The following is a 21,581-nucleotide window of genomic DNA, read 5'->3' as shown; positions in this document are numbered from 1 at the left end:
GACTGCCAGTGCCTGGAAAACACTCCCATGTTTGTGTCTGGTTTACATCAAGAACCAGTGAAATTGTTTGAAAGCCTTGCAGACTTAAAGATCTTTGGCAGCTGTGTATACAGCAACTATATTGAAAAGCTTTACTGATTGTCAAATACTTGTATTATAGCAAAGTAATTTCCATTCTAGAGGTTAGTAGCCACGGTGGTACAGCAGTAGCGTTGTTGCCTCTCAGCAAGAGGTTCTGTTAGATTCTCGGCTGGAGTGCCTTCTGTGTGAAGTCTATATGTCCTCCCTGCGGTAGAGTGGCCTCCAAAAGACATGCGTGGATGGGCATGTCTTCTCTGAAGGTTGGGCATCTGGCTGGCAACTCTGCACCATACAAATAGACTGCCAATTAGCAGACTGGAGTTCCACTGTGGCGACCCAACCGGGAAAAGCTGAAAAGAATTTCCATTCTAGAGGTTCTCTTTCCAAGCTAGAGTTCATGAAAAGTAGAGATACCATTTTGATTGCCCAAGCATTTTTAGTATGGAGTTTAGTTTCTAAAATAGTTTTGAGATTCACAAATCATAAGCAAACATCTAAATTGTACATTAGTACAAACTGTCCTACTTTCTTGCTCAAGGTGGTACAGAAACTTCTGTATGAATTTGAAAAATCCCATTAACAAAGAATAAAACATCTAGTTTAGTGCATTCTACCTGGTCAGTGCATTTTATCTTGCCATGTAATTTCACTTTATACCCCTCAATACACAAGTTATTTAAGCATAAGCAGCAATGCTTAGTTCGACTGCAGTTTAGAGCATCATTACATCTTTGCAACCTGCCTTTTGATGCTCCTTAGTTAAGTAATTTAATGTCCAGATATCACTGGAGTCAAAATGCGAAGGTGCTTAGGCTCCTACATAGGCTGCCAGCTCAAGAAATTCTGTCCAATGGCTAGTGTCTTTTCAGGTTACCAGCTTGAACATCTATACAACAGCTTTGCAACACTCATTAAGCCAAAGTATTTTACTGGAGTTACAGGCACTTACTGCATATAGGCTTCAGTTACAGAAAGCCATGTCCTCTGCCTTAAGGGGCACCAAGGGGTTCATAGCAATTTTAGTGCAACTCCAAGAAAACCCAGCCAAGTTAGAATTTTAGTGGAAGCAGTGTGATGTAAATAACCCCTTAAGCACAAGCACATACCAGAGTTTCAGCTACATAGGTTCTGAATGCCCATGACTCACTTCAGTCTTTATGGGTACATTAAGGCCAATGCAGCCAACCACTGGCCATAGACATGCCACATTTTCACCTTTTGCTGTACAAACAAGGTCAGAAGAGTGGATTGCTTGGCTATGCATCAGCACAATTTAAAACCAAGCCTGATGTCCATAAAACAGCCAAAGCAAAGGATGTCACATGGACAAATTAAGCAAGAGAGCTGCCTTCATTCTCTAGAATCTTAACCCTATGGTGGAAGCCCATGGATATAAGCAAATGGCCCCTAGTCATGTGCATATATCCCCCATCAGCTTCCAATCAGATACTGCTGCTTTTTCAACTAGCAAGTATTGCCACTCACTCCAAATGTCCTGAAATCTCTTCCTAAGCCAATTTCCTCAAGAGCATTTTCATTCCACCAGCTTAACTGGAGCATGTAAGGAATTCAGATTACAATGAACTATGTAAACAAAGTGTGAGCCACATTAAAACCAGTGGGGGACTCTCCAAGCCACTGAAGGAGACTCATTTATGGCTACATATTACCATATGTTCAAAAAAGTTGGCACTCCTTTAAAATGCCAAGAAATACACAATACAAAATCAACCGTAAAATGTTCTGATTTAGCTCAAGTTTTAATATGCCAATGTTTGGCTAGGGTGGTACAGGTTTATCTTAAATTGTTTTGCTTCAGTTCATAGGTGTGTACTAGGCTAATGGCCCTGGAGCCTTTACAAACCTAGCCCATAGGATTACCCTGCCATAGTCCCACCTGATCTTAGTTCCCAGTGCCTCTGAGTACAGCCACTGGAGTGATCCCCAGGGTGATTTCCCATCCACTCAAGGTTTCTCTTGGAGGGCCAGTGAGGTGTTCTGACGTACGGAAAGTCTATTCCATAGCAAGGGCAGTCTCTTATGAACCTGCCTCTTCCAGCACGTTCTGATTGTGGTAATGAGGTTGAGGTCACTGGAGTGTGGTGGGAAGGGATTGGGATTTCTTTAAATGCAGCATTTCTAACGGAGCTGGATCAGACATGGCTTTATGTCAAGCAGAGATCACCTCCAAGCAGGCAATATGAGACGATAGTTGGAGTTTTGAGTCTGTCCATATAGGACAAGTGTTTAAGGCCTAGGATCCTCAGAGGTACTTGTGGCCTTTCCAGTTGCTGCAGGTGTCTAGTGAGGTACATGCCAAATGGGGCACTGTACTCTGGCCTACTGACAGAAAAGTAGATGGAGACAATTACCTCCTTCCTGGATGCAAACTGTGTGGGTTCCAGAGTTTGGAAATTCCCTATATCCTTGTTAGTTAGCCACCTCTGTTTTAGGAGCCCAAAGTGGACCAGGGCTTTTATTTTTCCCAGTAAATGGAGCAGTTGAAGTTGCTCAGTAGGAATGTTTTGGACCCTAATTTGCCAGCGTGCATAGAAACATTGTGCGAGTCTTGGGACATTGTGGAGGACCTAGAGCAGGCTATGACCTGAATCACAGTCTTCCCCAATATAAGCTTGCCATGAAGCAACTGATGCATTATGTTGGGCTACCAGTATGGAGGTGCGCATCTTTATGAATATGGAAATGCCACAGCCTCTGGAGCTTCGCTCAAAGTTCTGGAGTCGAAAGGTGTGGAATGAGTTATAGCCTGGTAGTGCATAGGTGCTTTCTGCTGCCTTGAACCTGGTCTCTATTACAGCACAAATGTCGATGTTGTCCATTTTAAGGAGTGCTTCAAGCGAGTGCATTTTCAGATTTAGACTTCTAGCATTGAGCAGCATGACCCTCAAATTGCTTTTGTTTGTAGCTGTTATGATGATAATTTGGTCTTTGGAACACCATCTAAAAAAGGCACTATAGGGGTGGCAAGAGTCTTGCCCAGTAACCAGAAGCCCAGGGGTGACTGATGCAGGCCACCTCTGGCAAAGCAAAGAGATCTTAATCATGTCATCCCAAGCAGACAGATACTGAACCCCCTTAGGACACCAGAAACTTAGCCAATTGTTGAAATCGATCATTTTGCTTGTACTGTGGTAGCCTGGGTGATAGCAGGATGCTGCTCGGGGCTAGGGTCATACCCACCTGGGCTACATAATCCGAGCGCTCCTCCATGTCTTCATGTAGCCCAGGGAGACAAGTCTCAGTTAATTTACACCCACATGTACAATGAAAGCCATTTGTTCCTGTTGAGGGACCCAAGTGCATGCATTATGTGGTTGATCCTGGCACCTAACAGGCAGCTGACTTACATTCTCCTTATTCAACCTAGTGAGTGGGACATCAGTGTGCCTCACTATTGAGTCACCTATGACTAGTGTTGGGCATGTTCTGCCTTAGAGGCTTTAGTTGAGTGGCACACTAGGAGAGCTGTCTCGTGATTAGTGTTGCAGAGGTAGAGTGCATTTCTGCCTTAGAGATCTCAGCTGTTAGAGTACATTTTTATTGAGCCTCCGCAAAGGTGTGTGGTTTGTTTTTATGTGAAGGCAGTGCTGGTGTGTTCTGGAAGGCTGTGCGTTCCATGTGATGTAGTGCAAGTGTTTACCTCCTCTTGACCAGCTATTCTGGTCTTGGCTGGAGTGCATGGCTTCCACTTTGGATATACTAGTGCATCTCTCGCAAGTCAGTGTTGGGAGGCAAGAGGAGAGGGTTGTCTGTGTACGAGGCAGTTGCTACATTGCCTTAAGATGCCCAAGTTCACCAGGTTAATAGGGGGAAGCACAATAAACTGACCTTTAGACATGCCTGGATGGTATTAAAAATACTGGATTAGTTTCCTTGTAGAACGTTTAGTGCTGGTAGCACTTGTGCTACAATTGTTACAAGTCTGGAAGTGCTAGACAGATAAGCTAGTAAAAGTGCAGGAGGAGAATTAGCAGGTCTAAGGGAAAAATTGAGGAGCAGACTTTCGCACTGCTCAGAAGCTACAAAACAGTCTTGGATACAGCAAATCTGGAATAGACTAGTTACATGAAACGAGAGGAAACTAGTGCAAATGCAGGCTTTTGGACCAGAAAGTTGAGATGGAAAAATGGCCAAATTGATAAAACTACAAGGTCTGGGCTCAGAAGCTTACAGTCCTGGATGCAGCAAATCTATCTGGGCTAGATTAAGTTAAAGCAGGAAACCAGCTTTGAATTTTTTTTTTTTTTCAAACACGAACAGCACTAAACAATTCAAGTTCCGTGCAAGTGGCACACGTGTGTAGCAATATTAAAGCAAATAAAGTTTGAAGTTGTCTTCTAAAATGGCTCAGATCAATAAAATATGTATGCAGTCCAAGATCAATGAATATGTTTCTCCAATCACAACAGAACACTGTCCAGTGGACCTGCTCAGTGTCTCAGCAAGCAAAATGGAGGTGGTTGTAATCTAGTCATGGACTACAGGAATCAGCATGTTAATAGCCCAGAGCTGTTGTGATTCAACTGCCAGCTTAAAATAAATCCGTTTTTCTTACACTGAGCACAGCAAAATGCTACAGACACTGGGGAACTTCTGAATGCTCAGAGGCCAAAACTATGAACAGGAGGATACCAGCATGTACTTACCACAGTGCTCTTCATCAGAACCATCTCCACAGTCATCAACCTCGTTGCATCTCCACTCTTCCATAATGCACATTTTGTTCCTGCATTTCCACTGCTGTTCCAGGCAACCAACATAAGGGCAATTCACTTCATCGGAATTATCTTTACAGTCCTGATGTCCGTCACAGATCTGCCGCATCTCAACACAGCCAGTATGATCATAACACTCAGCTTTTCCTTCTGTGCATTCTGTCACAAAAAAAAAGTTCATTCACAAGACTGTCAAAGCTGCCCAAGGCACCAAATTATTAAGGACCACATTAGTATTTCTAGTTTTAATTTAATTTAAAAATTAGTATAAACTCCTGGGATTTGAAACTAACATTGCCTTAAGGAAACGTTTTAGCCAAAACCATAGCAATTACTTGCAAAATGGGGTGCAGCAAAACCAGGCTGTGTAGCTGTGGCAATTTAATGAAAGATAGATTAAATGAAACTGCAGAGAAGCAAAGAAAATCAATGTCAAAACAAAAGTAAAGACTCCAGTCCTCAGTTAAGCTGTGGCCTGAAAAAAAGGCACCTTTACATAGGCCAAGCAATGGTAATGCATGGAAAACCATGCATTTACAGAAACCCAGGCAATTGTACAAAGTGATTATTACTGATTTATAAAGTAAATATCCAAAGGTACAACTGAGTTGATCGTAATGCAAAGTAAAATCATTGAATTTTGGTGTCTAAACAGTAAAAATTTCCTGCTGTCATGGGTGGACTTTACTGTAACTTATTAAAACTTTTCACATTCTTAAGTTCCTGGTTTAGCAGAAGAGCTCAATACCTTCAGAGCACCAAGGAAATCCCCTTGCCCCTTATACTGGAGATTTACGATCCAATGGGGACTGAACAAATTATCAGTGGAGTTCAGCTTTGAAACTTCGACTGGGATTTAGTTGCCCATGTGCATGCAATACTGTTAAGCATTTACAATGGATCAGAGGTTACTAGGCTAATGGCCCTAGAGCCCTTAAGCCTAGCCAAGAGTTTATCCTCAAAACGAAACTTGCTGCTAAACACATGGATAGGATTCAGTGCTTCAGATTCTGCACCCGACAATGGCTGCTATGGTGTAGTTCCTTATACAAGGTTGCTTTGAGGCGATTAGGACTTTGGAGGGCTGTAAGCCAAGTGACAAAGTATAGTGGCACAGTCAAAGCTTTACAGGCAGAGTGGCCAGTTATGACACTACATGTGACAATGCCACCCACTGACGGACAAGACTTTCTATTTTCAGATTATAGATACATGGTAGAAAATTCTGGCTACAAACCTGTGCACATTTAGGCATGCAGCTCAGTGCCAAGAAAAAACTGTATACAAGCCTTCAAGTACTGTGCAAGTCAGACAATTTCAAGCATTTTAAACATTGTGTACCCTTCACTTGAAAATTCCAGCTGAACAGATAACCCCCTTGTTCCATACCTTCATTGATCATGCCTCACTAAGTCATTGCCCCTTAATAGCCCCCAAAAACCAATGCCACCTGAAAATCTAAAAATTTCCAGCAGTTCTCACTTGTCACCTGGTATATAGTCAACCCACTGAAATCCTGCAAGCATCTACATCACACACCTTAAAAATCAATGTCCAAGGTAATCCTGACCCAGATATGGCTTCCTGCAGCCTGACCCCCTTCTGTCCAATTGCTTCTGACACTAGAATGAGAGCATGCAAATTTCAGCAAGTCTATCAATTCCTGCAAATGTTTTCTGTTGCAGGAATTCCTGGCTCAAGTCTACAAACAGCTTGCATAAGCCTTCTTGCAGTCATGTCTTGAGCTGCCAAAGGAAACCCTAGCTGACATGTGGGTAGAAGCAGTTAAAGCAGTGTTCCAGCATGTTCCTATGCTCCACCAAAAAAAAAAAAAAAAAAAAAAAAACAGCAAGCTGTACTATGCAGACTTAATTTTTTGAATCATCCAGTGCAAAAAAGGTATTAAACTTCTCAAACATTGTACAAAGAGGCTAGTGTTGTTCATCTAGCCATATAGTATTCAACTATGACCAACCACTCCAAGCTCAAAAAGGAGTGAAGGGTCTGCCTCAGGAAAAGCCTTATGCTCATCTTCTGCACTTGGCTGTGCAACGATTCTTCACTGTTGGGTAGTTAGACTCCCTCAGAGAGTAGCAGTCATACTCCCTCTGCACCTCATTAACAGCCACATCCAGCAGTTACCCTCCACCTGTAAACAGCTTACTGCAGTTTCACAGCTCTTAACACAACCTGGACTAAAGCATTGAGCAACTGCATTACTCAGAAGTGGTACCACATCTTTACTTGGAGCACTCAGTACATTATATAACATCTTGTATCTATAATCCAATCCAGATGGTCTCCAATCCAGATGGTCTCCAAAGTACAGTCGTGCAAGTAAACTTACCATAACAGATGCTCAAACGATTGCTGCAGTAGATTTAGCTCTGTAGGCTATACCCTCTCATGGCTACACGCTTGCCAGCTTCCAAATGTTAAGGGCACCTTCCACGCACCCAAGTCAGGTGGCACAAGCCAAGCTTAAAAGTTTTGGTACAAACTCCTTTGAGCTTTCCTGCCAGATAGGGAGGCAGAGCCCTGAAAAGACCAGTGCTAGGAGCCACACCCTGGCATAAACAGCAAAAGTGGGAGCTGGAGAAAACTGCTACTGCAGCAATGACCCATTTGAACATGTTATGGCAAGTTTACTTCTACAACTGTACTATGTCCACAGTAATCACTGCTGCAGTAGCCTTAGCCATATGGCTAGATCACCCTAGCTTTCTACATTTGAGAACTGGAAGGGTCGAACCTCTGGAGAATAGCTCTTGCAAAGCCTGAACTAGAGCAATAATCAAGCTTTTAGTACTTTACAAAATTATACAAGACCAAGTTGCAGCTTCTGCAATTCAACCCTTTCCAGAGACAAATTAAGTCTAACCCATGGTAAGCAGGCATTGATCCTGCCTGGAATAATTTTGCAGTGGCAATAACCAAAGGTAATAGCCTTAGACAACCATTTGTAAAGTGTTTTGACACAGGATGCCCCTTACCTTCAAGAAGCTGATCCAAAGATCTGAAGGATTTAGTTGACAAGATGGTCTCAGTTGTCTGTGGACATACAAGGTACGGCATATTCCACCACTTTTAGGTTCAAGAAACATGAGACCAAGAACTTTCTATAGTAAGCCAAATTATCAAAGAAACCCCATCATTATGAAAAATGAAAGCTTTGACTTCCCCCATAAGCACTTGCAACTCACTCTTCTTGCAGAGGACAAAGTAATCCAGAAATCTGGTCCTATGTTAAGAATCTCAGGTCAGGTGGTTCAAATGGAGCAAGCGTTGGCCAACAAAAGATCTGAAAAAGGGAGACCAGGTTTCTTTGAGGCCTCTTATGCAAAACCCCTTTGAAATGTATTAAGAGGATCCACAGGCAGACATGTTGAAAAAGCTAAAATTATCCTTCATAGAGTAAAGCCTTGGATCAAATTGTAAAATAGAACTAGCCCTGAATGGATGCCATTATATTAACACCTTTTCCATTTGCCTACGATTTTCGTATAGCAGGATTAGCCTCTTGGTACCCGACACATGCCTTCAATGTAAAAGTAGCTACAAAATTCAGACCCTATAATCCAGTCAACTGGTGTCTTGAGTTTATCAAATACCCCACGTTCTTGTGTAGATAGTCTGAGGAAGCTTGTGGTCAATTGCCCTTGGCCATTTCCAAAAGAACCACGGTTGACTGGGCCAGAAGGGAGTCACCCTAAATATTGGGGTGGTGAAAGCTGCATGAACATCCCTATCCAAGGAAAAGCCATCCATCTTCCAGTCCAGCTTGCAGAGAGTCCTGCAGTAGAATCTTGCCAATTGACTATACAGGGGCAACGTCTACTGCAGGCACACCACACAGAAATCTTTAAACTATTTGTGGATCTGTGCTTTCCCTGTGCAGTTTGTTTGCTGCAATTTTGCAGTGACAAAGTAGATGCCTATAGAGTGAGGGTGTGTTGTGAAGCTAGTCATAACTAACCTGGCTAATCTACGGAGGTACATCCTGTTTCTCCCTGCTTGCTGATGCCCCACATGACTAGTATTGTTCAACAGCCTGAAGAGGTCCCAAAAAGCAAAGATGATTGAGTCTCAAGTGCCTGGATCAGGACAATCTTGTATGCTTGCATCAGTCCTTTATGTCCCACACACCTTGCACTTTTATCCCTTCTGAAACGGTGACTGCTTTGGAACAGAGGGAGAATGGGAGACCTGGATTTAGAGGTCATTTCCATCAAGTGAAATCTGTCAAACCCCAGCATCTAGAAAACCTTAGAAATAGATCTGGCTGTAAATTTTCTTGTAGGTTTTTTGAACTGTAGTGTTTATCTGACATCCCAGAAAGAGTTCTGTGAGTAAAGACTTGAATGTCATCTTTGAATCCTAGTTTAAGAGGAGGAAATTCCCGACACTGAAAAGGCCTCTGCAAAGATAAGCAAGCAGTCTAAAATGGTAAAATGTTGATACCCTGTAGCCTGAAGTCAGCTATAACTGGAGCTAGGCACTTTGGACCAACCACTGTCCCAAGAGTGTTCAAAGGGTAAGACAGAAGCAAGAGTGATCCAGACAAAGCCTTTAACTCCTGAAGACTGGCTAAATGGGTGTAATAAGCATCTTTTTAAATCTAGTGTAGCCAGAAAATTTGAAAGAGGGAGGAAACAGGTTGTAAAGTGACCTTTTGATTTTGGACACCAACAGGTTTAGGAAGGATTCAGAACTTGTCTTCAGGCACCCTGGCGCCATCCTTCAATGAAACCCCTTTCCTGCAAACCTGTTCTATCACTCCCTGGGATACCATGCGATGGAAAGGGGGAAATTAGTCTGGCCTAGAGAATGAGGAATTGCTCCTGGAAAGGAGAGATCCCTCCCTTTGTCATCTGTAACCTCAAATGACCCTCAGAACCCATTTGTTTGAAACTACTGCCCAAGAAAAATGTAGCTATTCATACTTTGAAAGAAAAATGGGGCTGCTAGGGTGGTAGGGGAAACCAAGTTAGTCTCACTTCTTGGACTGTTCATTTTGGAAGCTTCTGGAATTCTTTGAATCCCCTTGCCATTTCTTAAGCCAGTGTTTACCTTCAGTTTGGCATTGTACAAAAATGGAAGAGTTTGAGAATCCCTTAGAAAATTTAGAAAAGGAGGGTTAAGTTATTGTATCAGCTTACCCCTTCCACACAATCTCTGAAGAGAAGCCAAAATCTCTCTTCAAAAGAGAAATCTGGCAAAGGCTGTTTTGAGGTTGAAAGACTAAGACTGCAATTGTTCCATGGTAAAGTTAAAAATGCACTGTCCCACAAAGTAAACATTTCTCCACAGAAAAAAAGGGGAGTTATAGACTAAATCTGACCGGAAAAGTGCTCCCATGTAAGAGTACAGTACAGTCTATCCATTAAAACTAGCTACAAGATAAGTTTCCTGAATAGGAATCACATGTATGGTACAGGTATGGTGTCAAGGTGAAGGATGCAGAAGGTCAGATGGTAGTGGATTTTGGGAAAAGGATGGACATGGCTGTGAATATGTATTGAGGAGAGAGGAGCATAGGGTGATGTACAAGAGTGGAGGAAGATGCACAAAGGTGGATTATATCCTATGCAGGAGGGCCAGTCTGAAGGAGATTGGAGACTAAAGTGGAGGCAGGGGAAGTGTAGTTAGGCAGCATAGAATTGCCTGTAGTAATGATGTTGGTGATCAAGAGGACAAGTGAGAGCAGTGCCAAGGATCAAATGGTGGAAGTTGAAGGGTGATTGTGAGCTGGAGTTCAGGGAAGAGTTAAAACGGGCACTTTGGCCAGTGAAGAGTTACCAAATAGCTGGGTAACTACAGCAGAGATAGTAAGGGAGAAAGCTAAAAAGGTACTTTGTGAGACATCTGGACATAGGGAGGACAAGACCACCTGGTGGTGGAATGAAAAAGTAGAGTATACAGAGGAAGAGGCTGGCAAAGTGGGATTGTCAGAGATGAATTAGACAGGAGTATAAAGAGATTAGGAGCATGGCAAAGAGGTGGCGAAAGTCAAGGATAAGGCATATGGAGAGTTGTATGAAAGGTTGAACAATGGGAGAAAAGGACAGTACAGTTGTGCACACCTACCATAAATGCAGATGTTTGAGTGTCTTCACTGTTGCAGTCATGACTGTAGGGTTTTCCCCTGCCGGCAGGCAGCCCTCAGCCAGAATCCCAAAGTCTGGGTCAGGCATCGGCTGTTCAATCATACTCCCTGACGTCAGAGCGCCAGGAGTATAAAGCTGACAGCCGATGCCATCTTCTCCAGTTTCTTGCCCCAGATGTCAGGAGTCCCAAAATGAAAAAGGTCCCATAACCTTCGCAAATACACCTCAGAAGAATGGCGAAAAAAGGCAATACACAAGTAAAAATGAGGGGACAGGAGGGAGGGAAACCCAGACTGCAACCGTGAGGACATAACATCTACATTTATGGTAGGTGTACACAACTGTACTATGTTCATCGTGTTTCACTGTTGCAGTCATGACTGTAGGGTAGAATCCCAAAGCTGAAAGAAAGGGAGGTGGTCATAAAGAGGAAGGAGTGGCTAAAAGGTCCTGCAAGACTGCAGAGGCAAAGCCTGCCTAGACTTAGAGTAGAGGTAGATTGTAGTGCTTAGAAAAAGTATGCACTGAACTCCAAGTTGCAGCTTCCAAAATGTCCTTGGTAGGAACTCCCCTGAGGAAGGCCGTAGAAGTGGCAGCAGCTCTGGTGGAATGAGTCTGTATACTCACTGGGATTTGCTTTCCATGGTGAAAATAACAAAATCAGATTCCATGAGCAATCCATTTAGAAATGGTCCGTTTTGAAATGGCTTTACCTTGGGAACTTGAAACATAAGAAACAAACAATTGTTCTGATTTTCTGATGCCCTTGGTTCTGTTCAGGTAAAAACATAGTTGTCTGTGTACATCCAAGGAATGTAAGATCCTTTGAGTGGGGAAAAAGGTTGGCAAGTGGATAGTTTGATTTAAAGCCACTTTGGAAACCACCTTAGGCATGAAGGTTGGATTTGTCCTCAAAGATACCTTGTCTTGATGAAAAATAATATAAGGTTCCAAAGCCATAAGAGCTTGTAACTCTGAAACTCTCCTGGCAGAGGTTAGGGCCAACAGGATAGCCATCTTCCAAGATAAAAACTTTATGTCAGAGGAGGCAGCAGGCTCAAAAGGAGGCAAGGTTAGTTTTTCCAAAACATAGTTGAGATCCCAAGCAGGAATGGGAGGGATCTAGGAGGTCTTAAGTTCTTAGCTCCTCTGAGAAACTGTCTCATGAGCTGGTGGGAAAAGATGGGAGGGTCTGTATTATAATGAGCAGAAATAGCAGAGGCATGTATCTTAATGGAAGAAAGAGTGACCCTTATGCAAGAGATCTGTCAAGTAAAATTAAAGTAATGTTAGGAAGAAGAGGATCAGAATCCTGAGCCTGCATCCAGGAACAAAATATTTTCCATTTTCCTGCATAAGATTTTCTAGTGATAGGATGTCTGGCTTCTAAAATGACATCCATAACCTGCTTGGGCAGTAAAGAAGAAATCAAAGGCCCTGGATTGTCCAGGCCACCAGGCTGAGAGTTCTGACATGTGTAGAACCTGACCCTGATGCTGGGACAGAAGGTTGAGACAGGTAATATCCAAGGGGGCTCCAGGCATAGGTTTTTTAGAGTTGGATACCAAAACTGCAGAGGCCAATTTGGAGCCAGCAAGATCATATTGGGCTTGTCCAGTTTTATCTTCAATAAAACCAGTGGAAGAAGAGGCGGAAAGGCATATCCCGAGAGGTTCCTCCAACTGAATGACAGGGCATCCACTTTCAAAGCTTCTGTGGAAAGTTCTGGTGCAAAAATTCTGTAGATGATTGAGATGGGATGCAAAGAGGTCTATGCGAGGACATCCCCAGACTGCTGTTACCATCCTGAATATTTTGGTGTCCAGCATCCATTCGTGTGGATCCGAAAGGTTTCGGCTCAGACTGTCTGCCAGGAGGTTGTTTCCCTGGTAGAAACAGAGCTTGAAGATCCAGATTGCAAGCTAGAGCTGTGTTCCATAGATCCATGGCTAGTCTGCAAAGAGGGTAGGAATGAGATCCCCCTTGCTTGTTTATGTACCACATAACTGTGGTGTTGTCTGTCCGTATTAGTTGTCCTGGTTGTAAAAGATTCCTGAAGGCCACTAGAGCTTCCTGAATGGCTAACATTTCTTTTAAGTTGATATGCAGGTGCTTCTGATCCTTTGTCCAAAGGTCCTGCAGACAATTGCCCTGAAAATGGGCTCCCCAAGCATAAAAGGCATCCATGGTTAGAATCTGAGTGGCAGGAGGCAGACAAAAGGGTTTCCCTTTTAGAGCACATGCCCTGGACCACCAAAGAAATTCCTTTTGAAGGCAAGGAAGGACGGAGATCAGCATGTCTCAACTGTGGCAATGCTGAGACCATAAACTTTTTAGGTACCACTATTTTCCTCATGTATGGTCTCGCATATGGTACAAGAAGGCTGCAGGAGGCTGTGTAACCCAAAGCCTGCAGGAATTTCCTTGCAGATAGACGAGTTAGAGTTGCCAAGGTTTTGAAAGTTGAAGCCAGCTGTAATTGTTTTTCGGATGTCAGAAATGCCATCTGGGTTGTGGTGTTTAGAAGTGCACCCAGGAAAATTCTGTTGTGAAGGTGTCAAATTTGACTTGACAGAAAATCCCAGGAACTTGGAGGTTTTGTACAAATTCTAAATGCTGGAGTAAGACATCCTTGCTGTCTGCCTGAATTAGACAGTTGTCCAGATGAGTAAATTTGAATTCCCTTGAGTCTGCAGTAAGCTACTACTGGAGCCAGGCATTTGGTGAAGACCCTGGGCGCAGTAGACAATACAAAGGGCAGCGCAAAGAATTGAAAGTGCCTCGATCCGGCCTTGAACCAGAGGTATCTTCTGCGATCCTGCCTGTTGGGAATGTGTAAATATGCCTCCTTTAAATCCAAAGTTACCATCCATGCATCTTTGGACAGCATTGGAAGTAGCTGCTGTAAAGCATCTTGAATTTTGGAATCTCTAGAAAGGTGTTCAAGACAGACAGATCCAGAATGGGTCTTCATGAGTTTTGCTTCCTTGGGACTAGAAAGAGCCTAGAGTAAAAACCTTTTCCCATCTCTGAAAGAGGATCCAGCTCTATGGCATTCATAGCCAAAAGAGCTTCCACCTGGTTTAAGGCCTCCGTCCATTGATGTTTTGGAAGGTCTGGCCATCCGCTTGGCCTTGGCAAGGTATGAAAATGGAATTTGTAACCTCTTAAAACCACATCCAAAACCCATTTGTCTTGGGTTATTGGAGTTCAATTTTGATAGTGTTTTCCTCCGAGGGGGGCTTCCAGGCAAGAAGTTCCTGTAGCCCAACAGAGGGAGTCAGAGTTTCCTTTGAGATTGTGACCTGTCCTCTCCTCCCCTAGGGGTGGAAGCAGTCCTGTCTTGGTCTATAAGCAGCTTGTGTTTGAGGCCTCCCTCTGGAGCGTCTATATCTACCCCTCTGAGGCCTGTCTGAAGTGGGAAAGGACCAATGTTTTGAAGGCCAATTCCTGCTAAATCTAGGTGGCTGTACTTATAAGAAATCTTTAACTGTTTGCATGGATTTCGCCTTATCCTCCATCTTTTTAATCACCTCTTCAGCTTTAGATCCAAACAAAACATTATGCTGAACAGGAGCATCCAATAATTTAGCCTTTACTTGTTCAGATAAATTTTGTTCCTTTAGCCATGCATGCCTTCTAATGACTGCCAGAGGCTGCAGCCCTACAAGAAGCCTCCAAGGCATCAAATCCAGTGTAAACCATGCTTCCCAACCTGTTCAGTGGCATGCAATAAGTCATGTAATTCTTTATCTGCACAGGCAGAAATGGAAGTAAGCTTTTGTTTCAAGACAGACTAGAGAAATTGCTGGTATTTAAGCATATGAAACTGACAGTTTAAAGCCCTAATGGACAAAGTAGCAGAAGTGTACACTTTTGCCCCACCTTTCTAAGGATCAAGAATCCTTTTCAGTAGGAATGGGATTTTTGGCAGAAGCGGCCTTAACTCCCTTAGGACCTTGAGAAATAGTTTCAGGGTCAGCAGCAGGGTTCTTGTATAAAAACTGATGGGAATCAGGAACCCTGTAATATCTATCAGGCTTAACAGGAACAGGAGAAAGAGTCAGGGGTTAAGTTAGCCTCCGAAAAGGCATCCACAATATCCAAAACAGGAGGAATAGCCGGGGTCTAAGTTTGGGACGAAGAAAAACTCAGTCTTTCCTTGGATTCCGAATACTCTTGTCCTTCCCAGTGGAAATGTTCCCTCATTTCATGCAAAGTTTCCCCAAAAGAGAAATCCTCAGGGGGAGAAGCTGAAGGAATGGATTCTTCAGCATCAGAATCTTCATGAGGGAAAGAATATTCCTGATCAGAAGAAACTGAGGAAACAGAAGCCTGATCAGAGGAATCATAATAAACATCCTGCCTTAGCCTTTTGTCTGGAGGGGGGATGTGAACCCCTAAATCATAGTAAGTAAATCCTCCATCTTGAGTAACTGTTTGACTTGGGAGCCAGTTCAGAAGAGGCCTGTGTTGAAGGGAGCCGGTTCAGAAGAGGCCTGTGTTGAAGTCTTTGATTTAGGAGTCTTTGCCTTTACTAGTAGCAGAGTAGGCCTGAAAACCCCTTCGGAAGCCGGTACCGGCACAGCAGCTCTACCCATCCGAAGGTCCTGCAACAGAAATATTTAAAGGCCTGGTTGGCTTCTCATGAGAGTCTGTTTTGGCAGTCTGTTCTGAAATGGCAGACAGGGGCTGCAAAAGCGCCTCACTGACGGCCAAACCTGAAGCTGGCTCCGCTTGTGCACCATCAGATTTGGACCTCGGAGGCCTGTCTATCCTTGCGACGTTTGTGAACTCCAGTAGCCGGGACCGCATCAGACTACATTTTGTAGTTAAAGCGCCTACCGAAGTAATGAAAAGCAAAATTGTACCTTCGCTTAATTGTACGTTGATTGAATCTAGCACAAGAGACAACTAGCTAAGTCGTGGTCAGGGCCTAAGCAAGGAATACAGTAAGAATGAAAATCCTTATGAGGTATTTGCTTTCCACATGAAATACAATTAACTTTTTCTTACATTGGAGTGGAGCAAGAAAATAGTTTCCCCAACGGGGTACTTAGCTTCGAGTGGAGAATTCTTCGAACCAAAGTATATAGAGTCAGCCGACCGGCACTTGCCAACTGCTATCACCGCATGGCAAGAAAGACTGAAGATGGCGTCGGCTGTCAGCTTTATACTCCTGACGCTCTGACGTCAGGGAGTATGGTTGAACAGCCGATGCCGGACCCAGACTTTGGGATTCTGGCCGACAAGAGGGCTGCCTGCCGGCAGGGGAGAACCCTACAGTTATGACTGCAACAGTGAAACACGATGAACATCTGTACCATTTTGCTAGACAGAGGGACTGAGTTGGGAAAGATGTACAGTAGGTAAGGGTGATAAAGGATGGCGAGGGAAACGTACTCAAGCAAGGAGTGTGTTGAGCAGATGGAAAGAGTACTTTGAGGGGTTGAGGAATGGAAAATGAGAAAATGTTGAATGATGTGGGGATGGTGAATCGGAAGTGAAACAGATTAGCAAGGAGGAAGTATGGACAGCTATGAAAAGGAAGACTGGAAAGGCTGTTGGTCCAGATGACATACCAGTGGAAGCATGAAGGTGTAGGAAAAATGGCAGTGGAGTTAACCAGATTAAATCTTGGAAAGTCAGAGGACGCCTGAGTTGAGAAAGTGTTTGGTACCTATTTTTAAGTATAAGGGTGATTTGTAGAGTTGTAGTAACTACAGAGGGATAAAACAGTCACAGCATGAAGTTATGGGAAAGTAGTGGAAGCTAGGTTAAGAAGGGAGGTGATTAGTGATCAGCAGTATGCTTTCATGCTGGGAAAGAGCACTACAAATGCCATGTTTGCTCTGAGATGGTTGGAGAAATATAGGGAAGGTCAGAAGTTGCATTGGGTCTTTGTGGACTGAGAAAGCATATGATAGGGTGCCTAGACGACAGGAGTTGTGGTATTGTATGAGGAAGTCAGGAGTGGCAGAAGTATGCAAGTGGTAAAGGATATGTACAAGGGTAGTGACAGTGGTGAAGTCCGCAGTGGGAGTGACTGATCTGTTTAAGATGGAGGTGGGATTACATCAAGAATCAGCTCAGAGCCTTATTTGCAATGGTGGACAGGTTGACAGACGAGATCAGACAGGAAGCCACATGGACTATGATGTTTGCAGATGACCTTGTGATCTGTAGTGAGAGTAGGGATCAGGTTGAGGAGACCCTGGAAAAGTGTAAATATGCTCTAGAGAGGAGAGGAATGAAGGTCAGCAGGACTAAGACAGAAAATGTGTGAATGAGAGGGAGGATTAGAGGAATGGTGAGGATGCAGGGAGTAGAGCTGGCGAAGGTTGATGAGTTTAAGTACTTGGGATCAACAGTTCAGAGAAATGGAGAGTGGAAGAGGTGGAGAGAGTACAGGCAGGGTGGAATGGGTGAAGAGTGTCAGGAGTGATTTGTGACAGACTGGTACCAGTAAGAGTGAAAGTGAAGGTCTATAAGAGGGTATAGAGACCAGCTATGTTGTATGGGTTGGAGACTGGCACTGGCAAAAAGGCAGGAGTCAGAGCTGGAAGTGGCAGAGTTAAAGATGTTAATATTTGCACTGGGTGTGACAATGGACAGGATTAAGAATCAGTATATTAGAGGGTCAGCTCCGGTTGGATGGTTTGGAGACAAGAGGCAAGACTTGAGTTGGTTTGGACATGTGCTGAGGGAGGGGTATATTGGGGAAAAAGGATGCCAAGGATGGAGCTGCCAGGTAAGTGAAAGAGAGGAAGGCTTAAAGAGGTTTATGGACAATGAGAACATACAGGAGGTTGGTGTGACTGAGCAATATGCAGAGGACAGGAAGAAATAGAAAGATTAACTGCTGTGGCAACCCCTAATGGGAACAGCCGAAAGAGAAGTATTAAAATTACATGGAAAGTAGTCCCCCTTTAGGTGGGGGGGGAGAGAAGACATCTGCCCAAAGGATAAGTATAAGCCAAATGACCCACTAAAGCCTCAGGAGTATACTGGCAGCAGTAAAACTGCATGGCTACATGCCTAAAGCTGTCAGCTCAAGTTCCTTTATAATATTTTGGGTGACTGGAAGGCACCTTGAATCTCTGGAATCTATTAATTTATATCCATCCTGGGCAGGATAGAACCGCAGTTGCTTAAGCTAGTGCAGCAGTGACCAATGTGATTATCTTCCAGTCAAATGTCCTGGTCCTTCCATCACATGCACCTTACATGTACACTGAAAGATCTAAGTTATGTAGTCATGATTCCATTTGCAGTTTCATACTGTTACCATATTTAATACTAGGAGTCCATAGAACCAATAACTTCCATATTCTATTATGAATATGCTTCTTTGCTTACTTTTAGAGGTAGTTACGCTAGTTAGAAAATTTGAGTATGGTTAATACTTCGCCATACCAATAGCTTTAAGAATTCATCTAAACTCAGCCATATGAGCAATGTGGTAGTATTAAGCAGTTGCAATGAAGGCCACAAGTGCTCAAGCATGTAGCTGCAAACAGGTGTATTACAAAACCTTACTGCAATTCAATTAATGGTAACCAATACTTCACATTTTGTAATGTGATCAAATAACTGTTTATTATTCCAACATGTGTTTTGCAGTACTCATGGTCAATGTGCTTCATTTTTGCATTGCTTGGAATGTTTAGGTCATGGTTAGCCAAATTTTTTTTGGAGACTGCCGCTTCAAAAGCAATTTTCATGACAAACCAATTGTGTTGTCTAAACCAGCAATATTAATCCTAGACCCTACCCTTAGTACTGTTGACTGCTCTGGCAACAGTAGAAATTCTTACCCAACACCCATGCCCAGAGTTACCTTTTCAATAATGTACTTAAAGCCTTTCTAGCGCACAAACTATTGCTATAATCCATGCACTTAAAAATTTTTCAAAGGCATCTTGTTCCAGGAATGGAAAACTGCCACTGAATCAGCATTTTCCCTACTTTCCACATGGCTCACTCCTGTCACCCCATTGCTCAAACATGGGGTACGTGATGTTGCCAAACTACCTGTGCAACCAATATTGGAAAATGCTTCATTACAATCAAGCTTTTTGCAAAGCCTGTTTGCAAGTAATGCTCTATTCCAATGGATAACTTGTGCTACAAAATAAATATTGGAAATTGTGAACTGTCAATTTCCTTAGAGAAGCAACAAAGCTGCCAAACTGACCAAGTCCCACCATGTTCACCATTGTATTTCTTCCATTAGTAACCACCCCTTTACTTGCAGGAATCCCAATGAAGCTTTTTACATTAGTGATTTAGTCTTCTGGTGCAGTCCAAAAGGCAATCTACTTCATTCAAGCACCATTGCACTTCTAGGTCACTATCCAGCCTTTACACCTTGCTCAAATCTGAACAGAGTTGAAAGCACTTCAAACATCTTTGAGGGTTAAGTGTCACTCATTTAGCACTGGGAGAAATTCACTGACTTTAGTCAAGCTCCCCACTGTTCTTAAAAGGATAGCTTTACAGAAAGGCATGTCCAGAGAACTCCCCTGTGTGGGGGGCCTCCAAGATGCATAGCAAGTCCACAACTCAATCAGTATCCATCAGAACATTAAGATGAAGTGTTGAAATGAGCGTCATTATAGGATCTGAACTGCACTGTTACTTCACTGACAACCTACACTCTCCCATGACCCTTCAGTGATGACAGGAAGCTAGTTGCCTCAGAGCCTCTAGAAACACAACCAGTTAAACTTGTTTCTAAATTACCCTGCCAATGGTCTGTTCAACTTCTACAAAGCCAGCATTGTACTATACAGGTGGGGATTGACACGAGGCTTTTCAATGTAGGAATATCCTCAGGATTCAAAACATCTGTCATAAGAGTAGTTACCCCACCTACTGAGCTCTTAAGCACCCCACTTAGATGTTACTAACAATATACAGGGTGTACCATTAGTGAGAATACACCCATTGTTATTCAGGACAAGTTGAGTATGTTCTGCTAGTTTACAGGTTGGAAATACAGATGCCTATGCAAGACTATCCATTACGTTAACTTTAATTGCCATAAGATGCACCTACTCTAAACCCTCTGGAATGTTAACGTGTACTGAAGCTGCCACCAATGGGACTCCAGTCATGGAGTATGACATACTACACTGAAAGGCTATGGCTCCTGGATCCACTAAAGTGGTCAGAGTGGTAGGCCATAAACCTGACATTCAGTGGGAGGCATGACCAAGTCACAGCACTAGTAATAAGTATCAATAAAAGCACATGGGAATCACTAAACTCAGTACAGCATAGTCTCCATGGCATGCACAAAATCTGCACTGCTGCCCTGGGTACAAGCCTTCCTCTCTCACATCCAGCAGTTGGCTTCATTAAACACCACGAGAAGTTTGACAGGCTCCATCTCCAAAACCCCTTCTCATCACACTAGGCTCATTGTATTCCAGTGCTCACTTGCACACAAATTTGAACATCCATTTCCATGGAAATATGGCAGTTTAACACTGGGGCCTTATGCCCTGCCTCAAGACAATAGACAATCCCAGACAGGAAACTCCCAACTATTAGTTTATACTTTTAGTACCACCATGGCCATTTAAATGTGGATGCTCAGTGTCACCACAGGTCAAGCAAAGCAGTTAAAACAAAGTTGCACACAAACCCAGTCTGAACAGTTACAAGGAACTGTCTGCATACAATCAACCTTTCCAAATCTTGGAGAATTACACAGCCCTGTATTACATATTTCGGAAAGAGGCAGAAGTGCAGCAAAAACTAAACAAGCTCCCGGGTACTTAACTGCATCTGTGGCTTCTTATGGAAGAAGGCAAGCCAAATAAGGCAGAATTTTTCACCTGCTTATGTTTCCTACTCTGCTAGCCTTCTTACATAATTTTGAATTTAATATCTTAAAAGCTTCTTGGCAGAGGAATTACTCACATCTTAAGGGAATATTACGTGTTCATTGTGGTGCATATTGTGCTGTACTACTGTATTTCCCCCACCAGAATACACTTTATACATGGCAAAGACCACAAGATATTCCATGCCACTGAAGCATTTTAGTTTCTGCTACAAGCTTCAGTTCAAATATCAGTTGGAAAATAGGATTGTTAGATGCCAGTTAATGCAAGAAATCAAGCCACAAAATCCAACAGACTGATATAACCTAATACTAGTGCCTTAAAGCCCAACACTCAAGCAGTTCAGGGTATGAATACCTAGCCAATAAAATACATCTTCTGTAGTAGTTGCAGAGTTCAAGTCTTTACATCACATCTCTCAACCTCAGAGCAAGAAGTCTGGATTAAGCAATGAGAGAAAGGCCTAAAATAGGGACAATTTTTAAATATTGCTTTTAGTCTTTGAGACTAGAATGACAAGCTGTGCATTAGCATGATTGTTTCGAAGGTATGAAGCATGAAACTTAAGTCTCATTTTCCAACTTGTCTAATAATTTGCCAGTAATTTGCCAGAAAGCCACAATTATGAACAGACCAAATTGAGGCAAAAGCTGTACAGCAGAGGTACATGTTTTACATTAATCTCAATCTTTTACCATTTTATGAGTGTCAATTTGAAAATAGAGCGCTTGAGACATGTGCAGAACGAGAACTGCACCCAGCCAGCTACACATGCAATATTACAATTCCCAATTTCACCCAAT

General features: G+C 43.0%; 1 protein-coding gene across 1 annotated transcript in view; it reads right to left on the bottom strand.

Moving 5' to 3' along the window:
• The window catches only part of LOC122791800 (low-density lipoprotein receptor-related protein 2-like), a 1,119,352-nt gene that overhangs the window by 972,244 nt on the left and 125,527 nt on the right, over positions 1–21,581 (bottom strand). Inside the window, exon 4 of the mRNA XM_044059752.1 lies at positions 4,749–4,976. Within this exon, the coding sequence (XP_043915687.1) occupies positions 4,749–4,976 (228 nt within the window). The remainder of the gene's footprint in view (positions 1–4,748; positions 4,977–21,581) is intronic.

Source organism: Protopterus annectens, chromosome 17.part0 (genome assembly GCF_019279795.1).
Source record: "Protopterus annectens isolate FY-2018-M chromosome 17.part0, PAN1.0, whole genome shotgun sequence".
In the NCBI taxonomy this organism is placed as follows: domain Eukaryota; kingdom Metazoa; phylum Chordata; order Ceratodontiformes; family Protopteridae; genus Protopterus; species Protopterus annectens.
This window is presented reverse-complemented; position numbering and strand designations above follow the sequence as displayed.